Source organism: Caretta caretta, chromosome 15 (assembly GCF_965140235.1).
Source record: "Caretta caretta isolate rCarCar2 chromosome 15, rCarCar1.hap1, whole genome shotgun sequence".
Lineage (NCBI taxonomy): Eukaryota > Metazoa > Chordata > Testudines > Cheloniidae > Caretta > Caretta caretta.
This window is the reverse complement of record NC_134220.1, coordinates 20,459,810-20,472,961: the sequence shown is the minus strand read 5'-3', so window position 1 is coordinate 20,472,961 and position 13,152 is coordinate 20,459,810. Positions and strand designations below refer to the sequence as shown.

Here is a 13,152-nt window from a genome sequence, read left to right as displayed (position 1 = left end):
GTGCTGACTGAGCTGGTGCAACATGATGCAAGGAAATGGAACCTCAATGGTATTTAGCCAGCCAGTGGTTCTATGGGAAAAACCACTGGTAGAATTATGTCAGAAGAGAGTTCAGAAACGAAGAAGTTCATTGGAAGGAAAATACATGGAAACCAAAATTAGCCAAACGGAAATTCCAGCTTTGTGTGTCTACTCATTCTGTGTACCCTGGAGAGAAACCATGATGAAGCAACTGAGATGATACCACTGGTACCTCACTGGCCAAGAAAACTCAAGACCTTTCTAGATATTCAAACTCTTAGTGGCAAAGATTGTTCAGTGCAAGATCCAATACTTTATTAGAACTTCGTCCTTCTCAAGTAGGCTGCGGAGTTTTTGAGAGAGTCAGACAAAGTATAAGGTCATTTTAATCACTGAAAAAGATGTTATCTTGACTACCAGGAAAATCTGTAATGGAAGCATCAAGAAGGATTTGGATTTTTAAAAAAAAATATTTTTGAATATCTATATATAGAAAGGCAGAAATCTAGATGCCACCAAAGTCACATTACCAGTCATTTTGAAGTTCTTACAGATTCACAGTTGTACTCAATGTAAGTTCTGTCAGTCACTGCAGACTATCTCTTGCAGGTTTCTTTTGGTCAGCAGGACCACCAAAGTTAACCAAGTGTCCCCTTGTGAATCAAGTAGAACCTTTTGAGGTAGAAATAAGGTATGCTTCTTTGAAGCGTAACTTGCTTTTCAGTACTCTGATATCACATCAGTTTGAGCCCATCATTTCCATTCATTTTTCATGTTGTTGCCTTTCTGATCAATGTAACTCGGCACAGAGACTAGCTGAACTATTGTAGCTGTATTGAATGTAAGTGCTGCACAGAGACAATTTTGAAGGTGTGTGCAGACCAGAGTTTCACAGAAGGTGGATAAGGAATTAATTTCCTCTTAGGAAATATTCATCCTTTTTGCCAGTGTTCAGAAAAATGAAAATTCCTGGCTTACACTGAACATCAGAAAGGAAGTCGCAGGCTATCTGAAATCTTCAGCTGTTGTCTTTTCTCTCTCTCTCTCTCTTTCTCTGTAGATGCAGGGAGGAACACTTCCTATTCTGTTAAGTAGATATGAATGCATCTTGGGGAAAAAAAGGCAAAAGGTTAGACTCTCCTTGGGAATTAGGACATATTCTTTAAGTTTAGTGGTCATTTTATGGTCTGAAAAGGCCTCAGCAATTTGATTAAATCTGTAAAGAAGCCACATGATTATCGGTTCACTTCTGAGCAGCATTATGAGATCTATCTCTGGCTATGTCTCCACTGCAAAGTTCACTCAGCTCAAGTGACAAAATCCAACATTACAAAATAACAGTGGCTGCACAGAGTGATTATGTTAGCAGCTGTCGAGTTTTACTAACTTGACTTGTAGCCTGCACCCCATGACAAGCCAGCCAACTTGTCATAAAACCGCTTACTGGTGCAAATTAATTTGGCCGCTTTCTGCAGGTGCATTATATTAGTCTTTAATTACATGTTCACATATTGTCTTTTCCACAGTACCCTTGTTTCATTCACTGCATAGGGTGGACCTGCTCTGGGGATGTATCTACAAAGGTCATCAGCAGGCCTGGAATCTAATTTCAAGTCCCTTCTCAAAAGTGTGAGGGCACCAGAACATTCAAAAGAAAAGGTTGCCAGAAGTTTTTAACGTGGGTAAAACAATGTGTTTTTCCCTAGCCTTATTCCCAGAAATGGCTGAACCATTTTGGCTGAATTAAAAAAAATAAACAGCCTGAGCCTGTATCAAAAATTTCAGCCCAAATGGTTAGTTTTGCAAAGTTATAAATAACTGAAAACAAGGTCTTATAATGGGAAATGTCAGACAATCTCAATAGGTCTTGCTGCCAGCTCTGCTTAAAATATTAATTTCTGAAGTTTTATCAGTTCACTAGCCAGTTTCCTTCTGTGCCTCTGTAGCTAGCTGCATTGCTAGCTACAATATTTTCATTTAGTTGTTGGCAAATGGGCTTAAGCCCAAGAAAGTAAAAGTTCTTTTCCTCACATAAGGACTATTTGCTACTCTCACACATTCTGAAATATTTTTTGAGGTTAAATAGACCTGCATTAACATTCACATTCCTGCAAATTCAATTTTAACACACCAAGGTTGGAATTAGTCTTTAGTCTGGAATGTTCTTTTGTTAAGTAATCATTGGAGTTTTGGAATTAGCCATCTGTTGGGAAGATGAAGGGGTGTTTCTGCTGACACTGCCCTGATTGACAGTTCTGCTTCAGTTGCCTCTGTGTAGCATGAAGAATACTAATGAATTCTAGGGTTGCAAGTGCCTCAAAATAGAGGTTTTGAATGGAAATGCTATTTCAGTCATAGCTGTAGCATTGCTGTTGTTGGGCTAGAATGAAAACTTTGTTTGTTTTTACTAAAGGGGTGCAATATCCATAGGAATTGCCATGCTGATTCAGAAATGAGGTCCATCTAGTCCAGTATTCCATCTCTGACAATGGCCAGTGTCATATGCTTGAAAGCAGCAGCTCTCAAACGTTATTGGTTCACATATCACCTTAAAAAAGTGAATGGATGGAACTTGAAATTCATTACCATAGTACATGTACTGCAGTTAGGGAATCCTTGCTCTAGAGCAAGGATTGGCAACCTTTGACATGCAGCCCACCAGGGTAAGCCCCCTGGCGGGCCGGGCCAGTTTACCTATCTTTTCATTGTTACTTCATATGATCACTGAATCATTCTTGTAGCCCTTCTTTGAATCCCAATCCTTTACTTTTAAAACAGCACATCCAAATACAATCTCAGTGCACATTCTGAATAACTCCTAGTATTTTAGTATCATGCCACTCTGAATTTTATTTTACTTTCAATTACTATAGATAGTTTTCAAGTATTTCAAGGGAGCCCAGCTCTAACCGAGGAACTGTGGTTTAGCATGTTGACTCTGTGTCATTGGAAAATGTTTTACTATTTTACAAAACACTTAAGCTCCACTCCTGCTTTCCTAAATATTATTTCTAGCATGCTTGATTCTCTCTTTCTCTCCATAATACCAGTAAATTGATGTTTAATATAGATAAAGACTTAAAATCCACTTTTTCCTCATGGTGTACACTTTTGTCTTTGTAGTTGAGTGTAGACAAATTACTCTAATTTCATTTAGTGTATAATTGAGCTTGTTCAGAACTGAACTTTTTTTTTCGGAATACTTTCACTTCATCATGACAACAATTGAGTAGGACGTTTTAGTGTAAGGAACAAACTGAAATCTCTATCTTGCTTGGTAGAAAACCTGTGCCTGGTTAAAGCTGTTGATCTGGCTTACTCTTAAACTGGTATTTTTTCTAATGGAAAAAACATCAGAGAGCTATTACATTCTCTTACTCAGTGTTCAAGTTTTTTTTTGTTTTTTTGTTTTTTTTTAAAGTCTTTAAAAAGCCCTCTTTACTAGTGGTATGATTTCTGTCAAAAAGAAAACATAACGCTTCCCTTCCTCCCCTGCCAGAATTCTTCTTAAGTTGAAATACCTTTAAAATTTTATAATGCTAGAGTACATTGCATCAGATCTTGTACTGCACTTTCAGAGTCAGTACCACTGAAGGGAAATGGATGTTCTTAAGGCAGTTCATTAAAATGGAATTCTGACAGTGAAATCACTTGTTTAAATGTACCTTGCACGAAATGCTTTTGTAGAAACAGACAGAGGTAGCAAAGTAGATTTTCTAGTAAGGCTTGATTATACTTGGAAAAGGGCTGACAGTTGTTACAGCAGATGAAAAGATCTATCTTCTGTAATTTGCTGTATTTTACCATGCAATAAATTTTCAACAGAATGGTGCAGTTAAGATTTCCCTTAATGTTGATCTGTGAATTGTAAACATGCCATATTTACAAGTCAGTGTGGAGCAGAAATTAGTTATTGGATTTGGACTGTATTCACCAGTGTAACCTGTTAATGTGAACTTTAGCAGTCACTTTAAAGAAAGCAATTTTAATCTAGTTCTCTTTTGGAAAAGTACATAACATGCTCATTACTTTAAAAAGCCAGTTAATCACAATTACAAATTTACAACTCTGCTAGTGTCAAGATGTAGCCTAAACTTATTTAGTATAAGTTTGCTTCCACTTCCAGGATCTTGTTTTTCTTATGTGGAACATTTGACCTAAAATCCCCTATACTTTTCCACTTGATTTTTTTAAAAAAAAAAAACAAAACAAAAAAAAAACCTGTAATTTATTTTGGATTTTTGGTAATTGCTCGTTCTGAACTATGGATGCCAAATAAAGCAAATAGTTTATAGGTGACGAACCTGTAACCGACTTAGACCCCGATCCTGCTGACTTTCCACACAAATAATAAAGTAGTTGTCAAAGCCATCATATCTGCATCCCATCAAACATGTCTTCCCAAGAGGCCTGAAAAAAGTGGACTTTGGGGGCCTCCTCTGAAGGAGGGTTCTTATTTTCACAGAAGTTTTATACTTTCCTATTCTGGCTTTTCCCCCGCCCCTACTTTCTTTGTTATTTCCACTATAAAGTAATCTATTTTTATTGGGATTAAAGTTTATATCAGAGGGTTATTTTATTCAGAATGAAATACCTCAACAGTTTACTTTCTGGATTTTTCTGATGTACATCTAGTACAGTAAATGACGGATTCCCGTGTGCTGCAGGATAATCTGGAGGAGCAACACTTGCTTCAGTTCTAAAGGTTACTAAATAGAATAGCATTGTAATGTTGCAGTCATGCTCTTCTTTGTACTTTTATTTCTTAAAGGAAGTTAATTTTCAAAAATGGTATTATACATAAAATAATCAAATGGACAAAACATTTATTAAATATACAGTAAAAATAAATATTTCCTGTATTGTTGCTTCCTTTTTTATATTTGTGCAAAATAGTTTGTATAATGTAAATCTATTAAATATCTACAGTTTTATTCCAAAACTCGATATGAAATGAAAGGAGCGGAGGGGAAAGAGACCTTTACAATTCTCATCCCTCTCTGAATTGTAAGAGATTAAATATCTTTTCTTGAATCTTCCACTTAAAGTATGTTCCGCTAGAGGGAAACGTTACGAGTGTGGCCTACAACTGTTTGAAATCAGATCTGCATGTCTCCATGCATCTTTCTCTAATGTCTGAAACTGTGTAGCATTAACATACCCTAGCAGAGGAGAACTGTTGCTTTTTTATATATATCTGCTTTGTTTATCTCTTCATATTAGCAGTATTGCACATCATTTTTCATAGGTCACTGAAGCTAAACACCAATAATAAAATATTGAACCTCACTGTGCTGGTTGAACTGCTTGGAAGTACAAAAATAGAATGCTGTGTATGTTGTCCATTTTCTCATTCAGTCTTTCTCATTGTTTGCATTCTCTAGTTTGTCAAGGTGAGAGTGGATTCAGTCATGTGTTGAAGCTATTTAAGTCTAAACTAGTAAAGTGGAGCCTACTAAAATAACTACTAGTTAAAATACAAATTTTCTGTGCAAACAGTAACTACATTTTAATAAAATATTTAGTAGAGGGCAAACGTTTTTAGTCACATATACTTATATTGTTCCACATAATGGAAAGCAATAGAAACTCGCCTTTGTGTGTAATACAAACAAACAAAAAAATGAACACTTTTTTTCGCATTCATGCTTGTCCTGATCCTGCAATGCATTGCATATGGGTGGACACCTGTGCCCACACTGAGCCTTACTGAAGTTAATAAGACTACTCATGTGAGTAATTTGCACATATGAATAAATGTTAGTGGCATTGGGAACGTAGGAGCTCTACAACTTGCCTAGTTGCAGAAAGGAACATCTCTATCCACTGCATTGAAAAATTGCCCCTTAATTTTGGAAGAGAAAAGCTTATTTAAAAAAATAGACATGACATAAAATAGTTCAAGATATAATGGAAGTTGTCTGCAATATCAGACTTGTTTGTTCACTACTGGGTCAGGGGTTGATGATTTGTCAGATATTGGACCTTTAATAAGCCATTGGTACAATATCCTACAAATCAAGCACTGGTCCAGTGCTGAATATCTGCAGGTTCCATATTGCAGAGAAATTCAAGATAGTAATTAGTATAACTTGATTCTTAAGGTCCAGTGCCTTTAGAAACCCTTCGTGGTGAGTAGTGCAAATACTTTCAGTACTTGTCCTGGCCCAGCAGTTAAGGAATACTGATAGGATCTGTGGTTCAAGGAATCAGAATTCTCTATTTAAAATTTTAATACATATTTTGTATGTCTCATTTTTTTGACTAGTTCTGTACTGTAGCATTTCACTTTGTCATTTACTGTAGAAGCAGCTCAGGCAGAAAATGTTGAAGAAAATGAAGAACCTTTCATTGCTCCCTTGGGACTGAGCGTACCTCCTGATGTAGAACTGGTATGTGTGTATATTTAATATTGCCTTTATTGCTATAAACTTTCATAGCCAGTCATAAGGTTTTAACTGCATTTTTCCATTGTCTTTGAGTTAAAATCTACCCAGCTATTTTAAAATTAGTGGGTTAATTTCAACTGACAAAGGTGGTAAAGAATTAGAACTGTCATATTTTACTTGCTCCATTGAAAAGGGTATAATTTTTAGTGTAATGTGCTTTTAGCATCACTTACAGTATTGATTAAAGTACTCTGGAAGAAAACGTAATTTTTTTTGTAGTGTTTATTTTTAAAATTCCAAAACGCATCAGCCAACAAACTAGGTTATGTGCCGGTAAAATGGCAAACTTTTGCAAATTCTTTGAAATAAAAGCATAAAGAACCACATTAATATAATTTTTATCTGTCTTTTCATTTGGAACAAAGACAAAACCTTGAGCAAAAATATATTAAAGTTCAACTTTTTACAAAAAAGAGTGCAACACCTATTTTTAATTTTTTCCCCTAAGTAAGCAAACAGCAACTATAGCCATGTTAGAGAGGACTTTTATGAAAGAGTGATGAAAAATTAATAAAGTCTAAGAAATATGTCCCCTTATTTTGGGAATATCAGAACCACAGAAGTTTTCTTTTCATTCCATGCTGTCACCACAATCCATGCAATGTAATTTTTGAACTTGATACAATTTACCTATTTTCTATAAAAACGTAGGCTCAATCAACTCTTCCTTCTTCACGGAAGTTTGATTTCACTGAAGTGAGGTACCATTTGTGAATGTTTGGAATTCAGTATGTTTCACGTTTTGTATAAAGACAGGTTTCAGAGTAACAGCCGTGTTAGTCTGTATTCGCAAAAAGAAAAGGAGTACTTGTGGCACCTTAGAGGCTAATTTGGTTAGTCTCTAAGGTGCCACAAGTACTCCTTTTTGTTTTATATAAAGACACAGGGATTCTTTATATCATAAAAATGTATTATAGAATGTTTTGAAAATGTTTCTGTGGACTTGCCTCATCTCAGAGGCAACAGATTACTTAGCAATTTGCTGATGAGCTCTTAATTGGCAAAAATTACGAGAACTCTTAGTAAACGCTGTATTCTTAGTGCAGTAAATACTGGAACACACAGTATACCATAGCTTTGTCTTCATTAGATATTCATTGAAGGATTTCATCCTGTTTAATGTTGGTATCATGTGGTACATATCGGAGCTATTCATTTAACAGATCTTATATCCTTGTTTTACAATTTTGAATTTTTTGTTTTATTGATTTCTTGTTTTTTCCAAAGGTTTCTGTGAAATGTTTGTGTAATGAAACTATCGTAGACGTATAAGAGTGCGCCATAAATATACTCCTTCAATGCAGTTATCTTTGCAGTAGGGTTTCTTTGTTATAAATGTTGGAGGTTGAGTTGCTGTCAATGATAGAACCCTATTCAATTGTATTTTCCCATTGGTACATTAAGAATAAATCCAGATGAACCATTCTGATCACAGTGGAATCTCTTTATTCTGGGCTCTCCATTTCTCTCCCCTCTCATTATCTTTTTTTCCTCATCTGGTAGACTGCAGTTGTGATACTGCTCTTTGCATTTATGAGGACATACAGATGGCTGATGGTGTGCCTCCAAGGACCTTCTAGAAGTTGCTAGGGTCCTCTGTTAAGTTTGTGACATGCGCCAAGTGTCATCAGTCCATTTATCAAAAAATCCAAAGTTACTATCCAAAATGCAAGTTTTCTATTTTTGACAGTTATTGTCAATCCCAAACCCCATTTTTAAAAATACATTTTATTTTATAGGCCAGTAGTACTAATAATCTAGTTATAAGTTTCCCTGTCAGCATAGGAGTAATTGATCGGCATATATTTTTCAGGAGCTTGTTATGAAAGGGATACCATTAATTTTAAATCTAGTGTATTTGAAGAAAGAGTTAAAAATAGTTTCATGTACATCCTCTGCCTTTTGAGTTCTCCTGCTGATATTTATGGTTTCAGTAATATTTTCCTGTTCTGTTTCTCTCCCCTGTTGCTGCTCAAAAGGGCCACCAGAGACCAACTGATTAAATGATTACATTGTGAAATTGGCTGTGCACAAAGTCTGTCAGATACACAAGTAAAGAAACTGATACTATAGAGAGAACTTCTTCGCTAACTTTTAATTATAATAACCTCAGGTGTTACTTGGAACGGTTGGGGAGGGGAAAAATTAGACAAAAGTGTGATTATTTTTCAAGTTAATATTTTAATAAAGACTTCAGTAGAAATAAACTTGCCAAAATAAAGGTCCTTTGTGTTTACATCACCTTCAAACAAAAATATTTTTCCACATTTAAACAAATGGCACCAATCTTAATATGGTTTGCCTTAGCTGTTTTGAAATGGAATCTTGCTATGCTCTACTCAGACTTCTGTATCTGTCAGTGCAAAAAATCTAAAAACATAGAATGAACCATCGTGGCATCTAGTTCTTCTTGGGTATCAATTATTTTAATTGTAGAAATTCATCATCTGCAGCTAAGAAAAAATAGACTGAGCTGAGTAGCGAATTAAATAAAGACAGTGAGCAGTATTGTTTATGAAGCATTTCAATTCTTAAATTATGTTCTTGTTCTCCAGATGGTTTGGTTTTATTTGGAAGGGTGGTTGGCAGCTTTCATTAGTCCCCAGTAGTGGGTGAAAATGGTGTAGTGCTGTTTAGCTTTATTGCTTGAAAAAAGCATTCAAACTTTGATATGGTTGATTGTGGCAGCACAGAGGAATTGCCGTTCAGAGGACACTGCTAAGATATTTTTGCGAATACAGACTAACACGGCTGCTACTCTGAAACCTGCTAAGATACAGTTTCCTGGAGGAAGTCTTGCTACTTACTATCAATCTCTCTACCAGTCTAGGACACTATTTGCATACTTTGAGAGTGATGTTAATTTCCCCTAGCAGAAATAATGGTAACTGTATTGAGAGAGACTAGTGGGAGAAGTTTACAGGAAGGAAATATGGTGAATCTTCAGGGTTTCTTCAGATATGGAAGCTTGGAGGCTCTTCCTTTGTTTAACGCTAGCCAGGTGTCTCGCTAATTTACTTAATTGTTCATGGATTGATTGGTAAAATGTGTTCATAAGTATTTTTATTTTGTTCCCATAGCCACCAACTGCAAAAATGCATGCAATTATAGAGCGTACTGCAAATTTTGTGTGCAAGCAGGGAGTTCAGTTTGAGATTATGCTGAAAGCCAAGCAAGCCCGCAATTCTCAGTTTGACTTCTTGCGATTCGATCACTACCTCAACCCCTATTACAAACTCATTCAGAAGGCTATGAAGGAGGGACGATATGCTGCTCCTTCCGAAAACAAAATGGAAGAAAAAAAGAGTAAGTTATTGTTTGATGTAAAATGCGTGTCTTGATCATGTGTGGTTTTATAAATGTTCTCTGGTTTATTTTGCAAAACTGAGGCAATTATCTGAACTGGAATAAGGCAGGGCCACATGGAAGTTACTGCATTCTGTCTCTGTAAATTACTCCCAGCAGGTTCATTTGGGTAAGGTGGTGATCACTTCCTGTCCTAAACCGTTGTGCATTGCTGCTATGTACTTTAACAGTGGCTGCTTATTACCCCAGAAGTGGCTGAACATCATGGGTACATGAAGTGATCACTGTGTATAGCCTGCTTTTGGATGGAAGTTGCCACATATTTTAAAAGTGCTATTGTTTGGCTTTCTTTCTGCACCCTTCTGGTAGCATTTGCTTTTTGTAGAATTAATTGCATGATACTGTGTTTTATAAATATTTTACAAATGTAAAAGAAGTGATGTCTTCATTGAAATTATTTACTGATTTTTGTTTCCCAGAAGGGGAATACATTGGGTAGAGGGAGAGCAGGGCAATCACTGAGAAAGCATTCAGCTAATTAGTACACAGGAACTAATGGCTTACTTAATGTTGACAACTTCAAGTTATATGTAGCACCAGTATGTGTGAGCTGCAATATTTGCAAGTAAAATTTTAAATATGTAACTAGTACTGTCAAAATAAAATAAAGTAATTTAAAAATCTGCCGGGCACACACACCGCCTTGCTCTAATATGGAATGCACACTCTACAAAGAAGAAAAGAAATAAACAACCATATTTCATTTTTTTGGAGAGTTGGCATGTTAGTATGATAATACTCTGTCATCCTATAATTGAGATTGATAAGGTGCCTCAGAACAAAGGAAGTATATTTTTACAGCAAAAGAATTCCAAAAAAAATCTCTAAAGGGAGAATATTTTATATTATTCAGATCTAAGAGCAGCTGTGGTCTTGGAGCACCTATAATAAATTCTATTAGTCCATTGGAAAATTACCCCATGCAACTAAATATTAGTCTTAATTTGATGGCTAACCATGCTTGTTTGTGTCTCTTATTTTTACTAGTCTGTCTGTAAAACAGTAAAGGGTTTTAAGGCTTCAGTTTGTCCGATTGATTAATAATTTGATAGCTAGTAATGCTGCTGTGACTCTTCTGTTTTAACCCTTTTTTCAGGGTTTTTAATTATCTGTAGCCAGGGGCTTGGCCTACACTGCTGAAACAACTTAAAACATTGTAAAGCCTTCAACCATGTATACAAGTGAGAGTGGAAATTTACTTTACACATAAATTTCATTCAAACTTGAACTGCTATAAATTATGCTTGGTTCAAATATGTATGTATCTGTGTGACGTTATGTAAATAATGCCAACTTTTAAATGGTCACAAGAGAACATTTTAATTTTATTGTGTAATAGTTTAGTTTGTCAGGATTCATTAGGCTTTTCAGTTTTGTTCTGTAGCTGTTATTGGAAAATAAAAGGAGATATAAAATACCAGATTTAAAGAAGTCAAAGTTCATTCACACGTTAGAATTTATGTAGCTTATTCCTTGAATGACTGAGTTTCTTAAAGCCGTAGTTTCTAATGGTGTTCAAAATTAACTTTATTCCTGCTTCCTTTCTCCCTACCTGACACCTCTTAAAAGAGAAAGAGAGAGAGAAATCGAACTAACCCCCCCCCCCCAACATTTGCTTTTATGTAGATTCAAAAGTTAATTCTGATGATGAGGATGATGATGAGGATGATGAAGATGGCAACTACCTGCATCCGAGTCTCTTTGCCTCAAAAAAGTGCAATAGGCTTGAAGAGCTTATGAAGGTAAGCCCTCTGGAGAATGGGCTCTCTCTTTTTTGCTCTCTGTGTAGTGTACCTATCACAGTGGGGTCCTGGTCCATGACTTGGGTTCCAAGGTGCTACTGTAGTACAAATAATGATAATAATAATAAAAGGTGTTTGACCATATTAAAACTACTGTTCTAGGTTGAAATGCTTCAAATTGCAAGTTGTGATTTGTATATAGTACAATCTTTGTACTGCCGTACTTCCCTTGCTTTGTTGACACAACCAGAAAAAATAGAGCTTACATATTGGTAAAACCTTTGGAATATATAACTTCAGTGCTTCAGTTTCCCTGCCTTATGCTTTCTTAATTTCCTGGACACCCTTGCTAATTGCGAAGATTGGTAGTTTGAATAGTTCTGTTCCCTCACAACCAGCCTTCTCCTCTGTTACTTTATAGCGAAGTAGTTGTGTTGAAATTGTGACATACTTTTAATGACCAAAATCTTATGTCCTAAGCACAAGGTCTAGAAGCTTAAGAAGCTGGGTTGTGAAGGAGAAACTTCTCAATCGGAGATCTGCTACAGTATCACAGTTGATTTAGAAAATTATTGGAGGGAAAAATTTGCTTTTTATTTTCAAGTCAGGTTTTCCCTATTAGGAAAATAGTTTAACATTTATTTCCTGATCACTTGAATAAAAAATCCTACGTGAACCCTGACATGTAAATCATATTATTTTTAGCACTCTGCTTTTATCTTTGAGGTGTTCTGGCTTTGAATACACCTTTTTGTGTTGCATAACAATAAAGGATTGTTTCCATATTAACTATTTATCAGCGGTAAACAGTTCTTTAAGAGATCCTGTCCCTTCATACATTGTCTCAACTTCATGTTTTCTTTTTACAATTTAATAGAATCCTAGTATCTAATGATGGTTTAATTGAATAACATTTTGACAATTAAATGTTATCCATTTGTCTTATTTTTACAAGATTGTTAAGCATTTTTGTTTCCTGAATTTATTCAAGATACCTTGCTGATGGTAATGACATAAACAGCCAGAAGAACATAATGAAGACTAATCTTTCATTTATATTTTGAGGATGTTCAAGGGGAATGGCAAAAATGCTAACTGGTCAATGATAAAAAGCCCTGGCTGGGATGATTTAGTTGGTCTTGGTCCTGCTTTGACCAGGGGATTGGACTAGATGACCTCCTGAGATCTCTTCCAACCCTAATATTCTATAATAAGATACCTCATATTTTCACAAGACCCACCATTGATATTTAATGATAGCTTTGATGGAATGTTACTCGTAGGGCACTACAGAATTCCTCATCTTACAGATCTATTTAAAAATATACAGATATGCTGTTTTATCATTCTTACTGCTCACTTCAGGTATGCTTTTGTGATAAATATAAGACTTTTCAGCGGGTTGGTAGCCAGGGTGACGTGAGAGGTATAAAGGATCTTTTAATGTGTAAGAGATCCATTCAGACTTGTGTTCCAAACGGTGTGTCAGTTTGTTGGTATTTCTCTAAAGCACAATGATGAGACATTCTGAATCCAGTGGGGGAAAGGGGTAGTTAAATTGCTGTTACTCTTCC

At 35.7% G+C, this 13,152-nt stretch overlaps 1 protein-coding gene across 8 annotated transcripts in view; it reads left to right on the top strand.

Annotated features, from left to right (window-relative positions):
- SFSWAP (splicing factor SWAP) overlaps positions 1-13,152 on the top strand; it is a 96,107-nt gene that overhangs the window by 6,777 nt on the left and 76,178 nt on the right. For all 8 annotated transcript variants that reach the window (XM_048822217.2, XM_048822214.2, XM_048822218.2 and 5 more), the window contains exons 4-6: positions 6,328-6,413; positions 9,551-9,776; positions 11,463-11,578. In XM_048822217.2, coding sequence (XP_048678174.2) covers positions 6,328-6,413; positions 9,551-9,776; positions 11,463-11,578 — 428 coding nt within the window. The remainder of the gene's footprint in view (positions 1-6,327; positions 6,414-9,550; positions 9,777-11,462; positions 11,579-13,152) is intronic.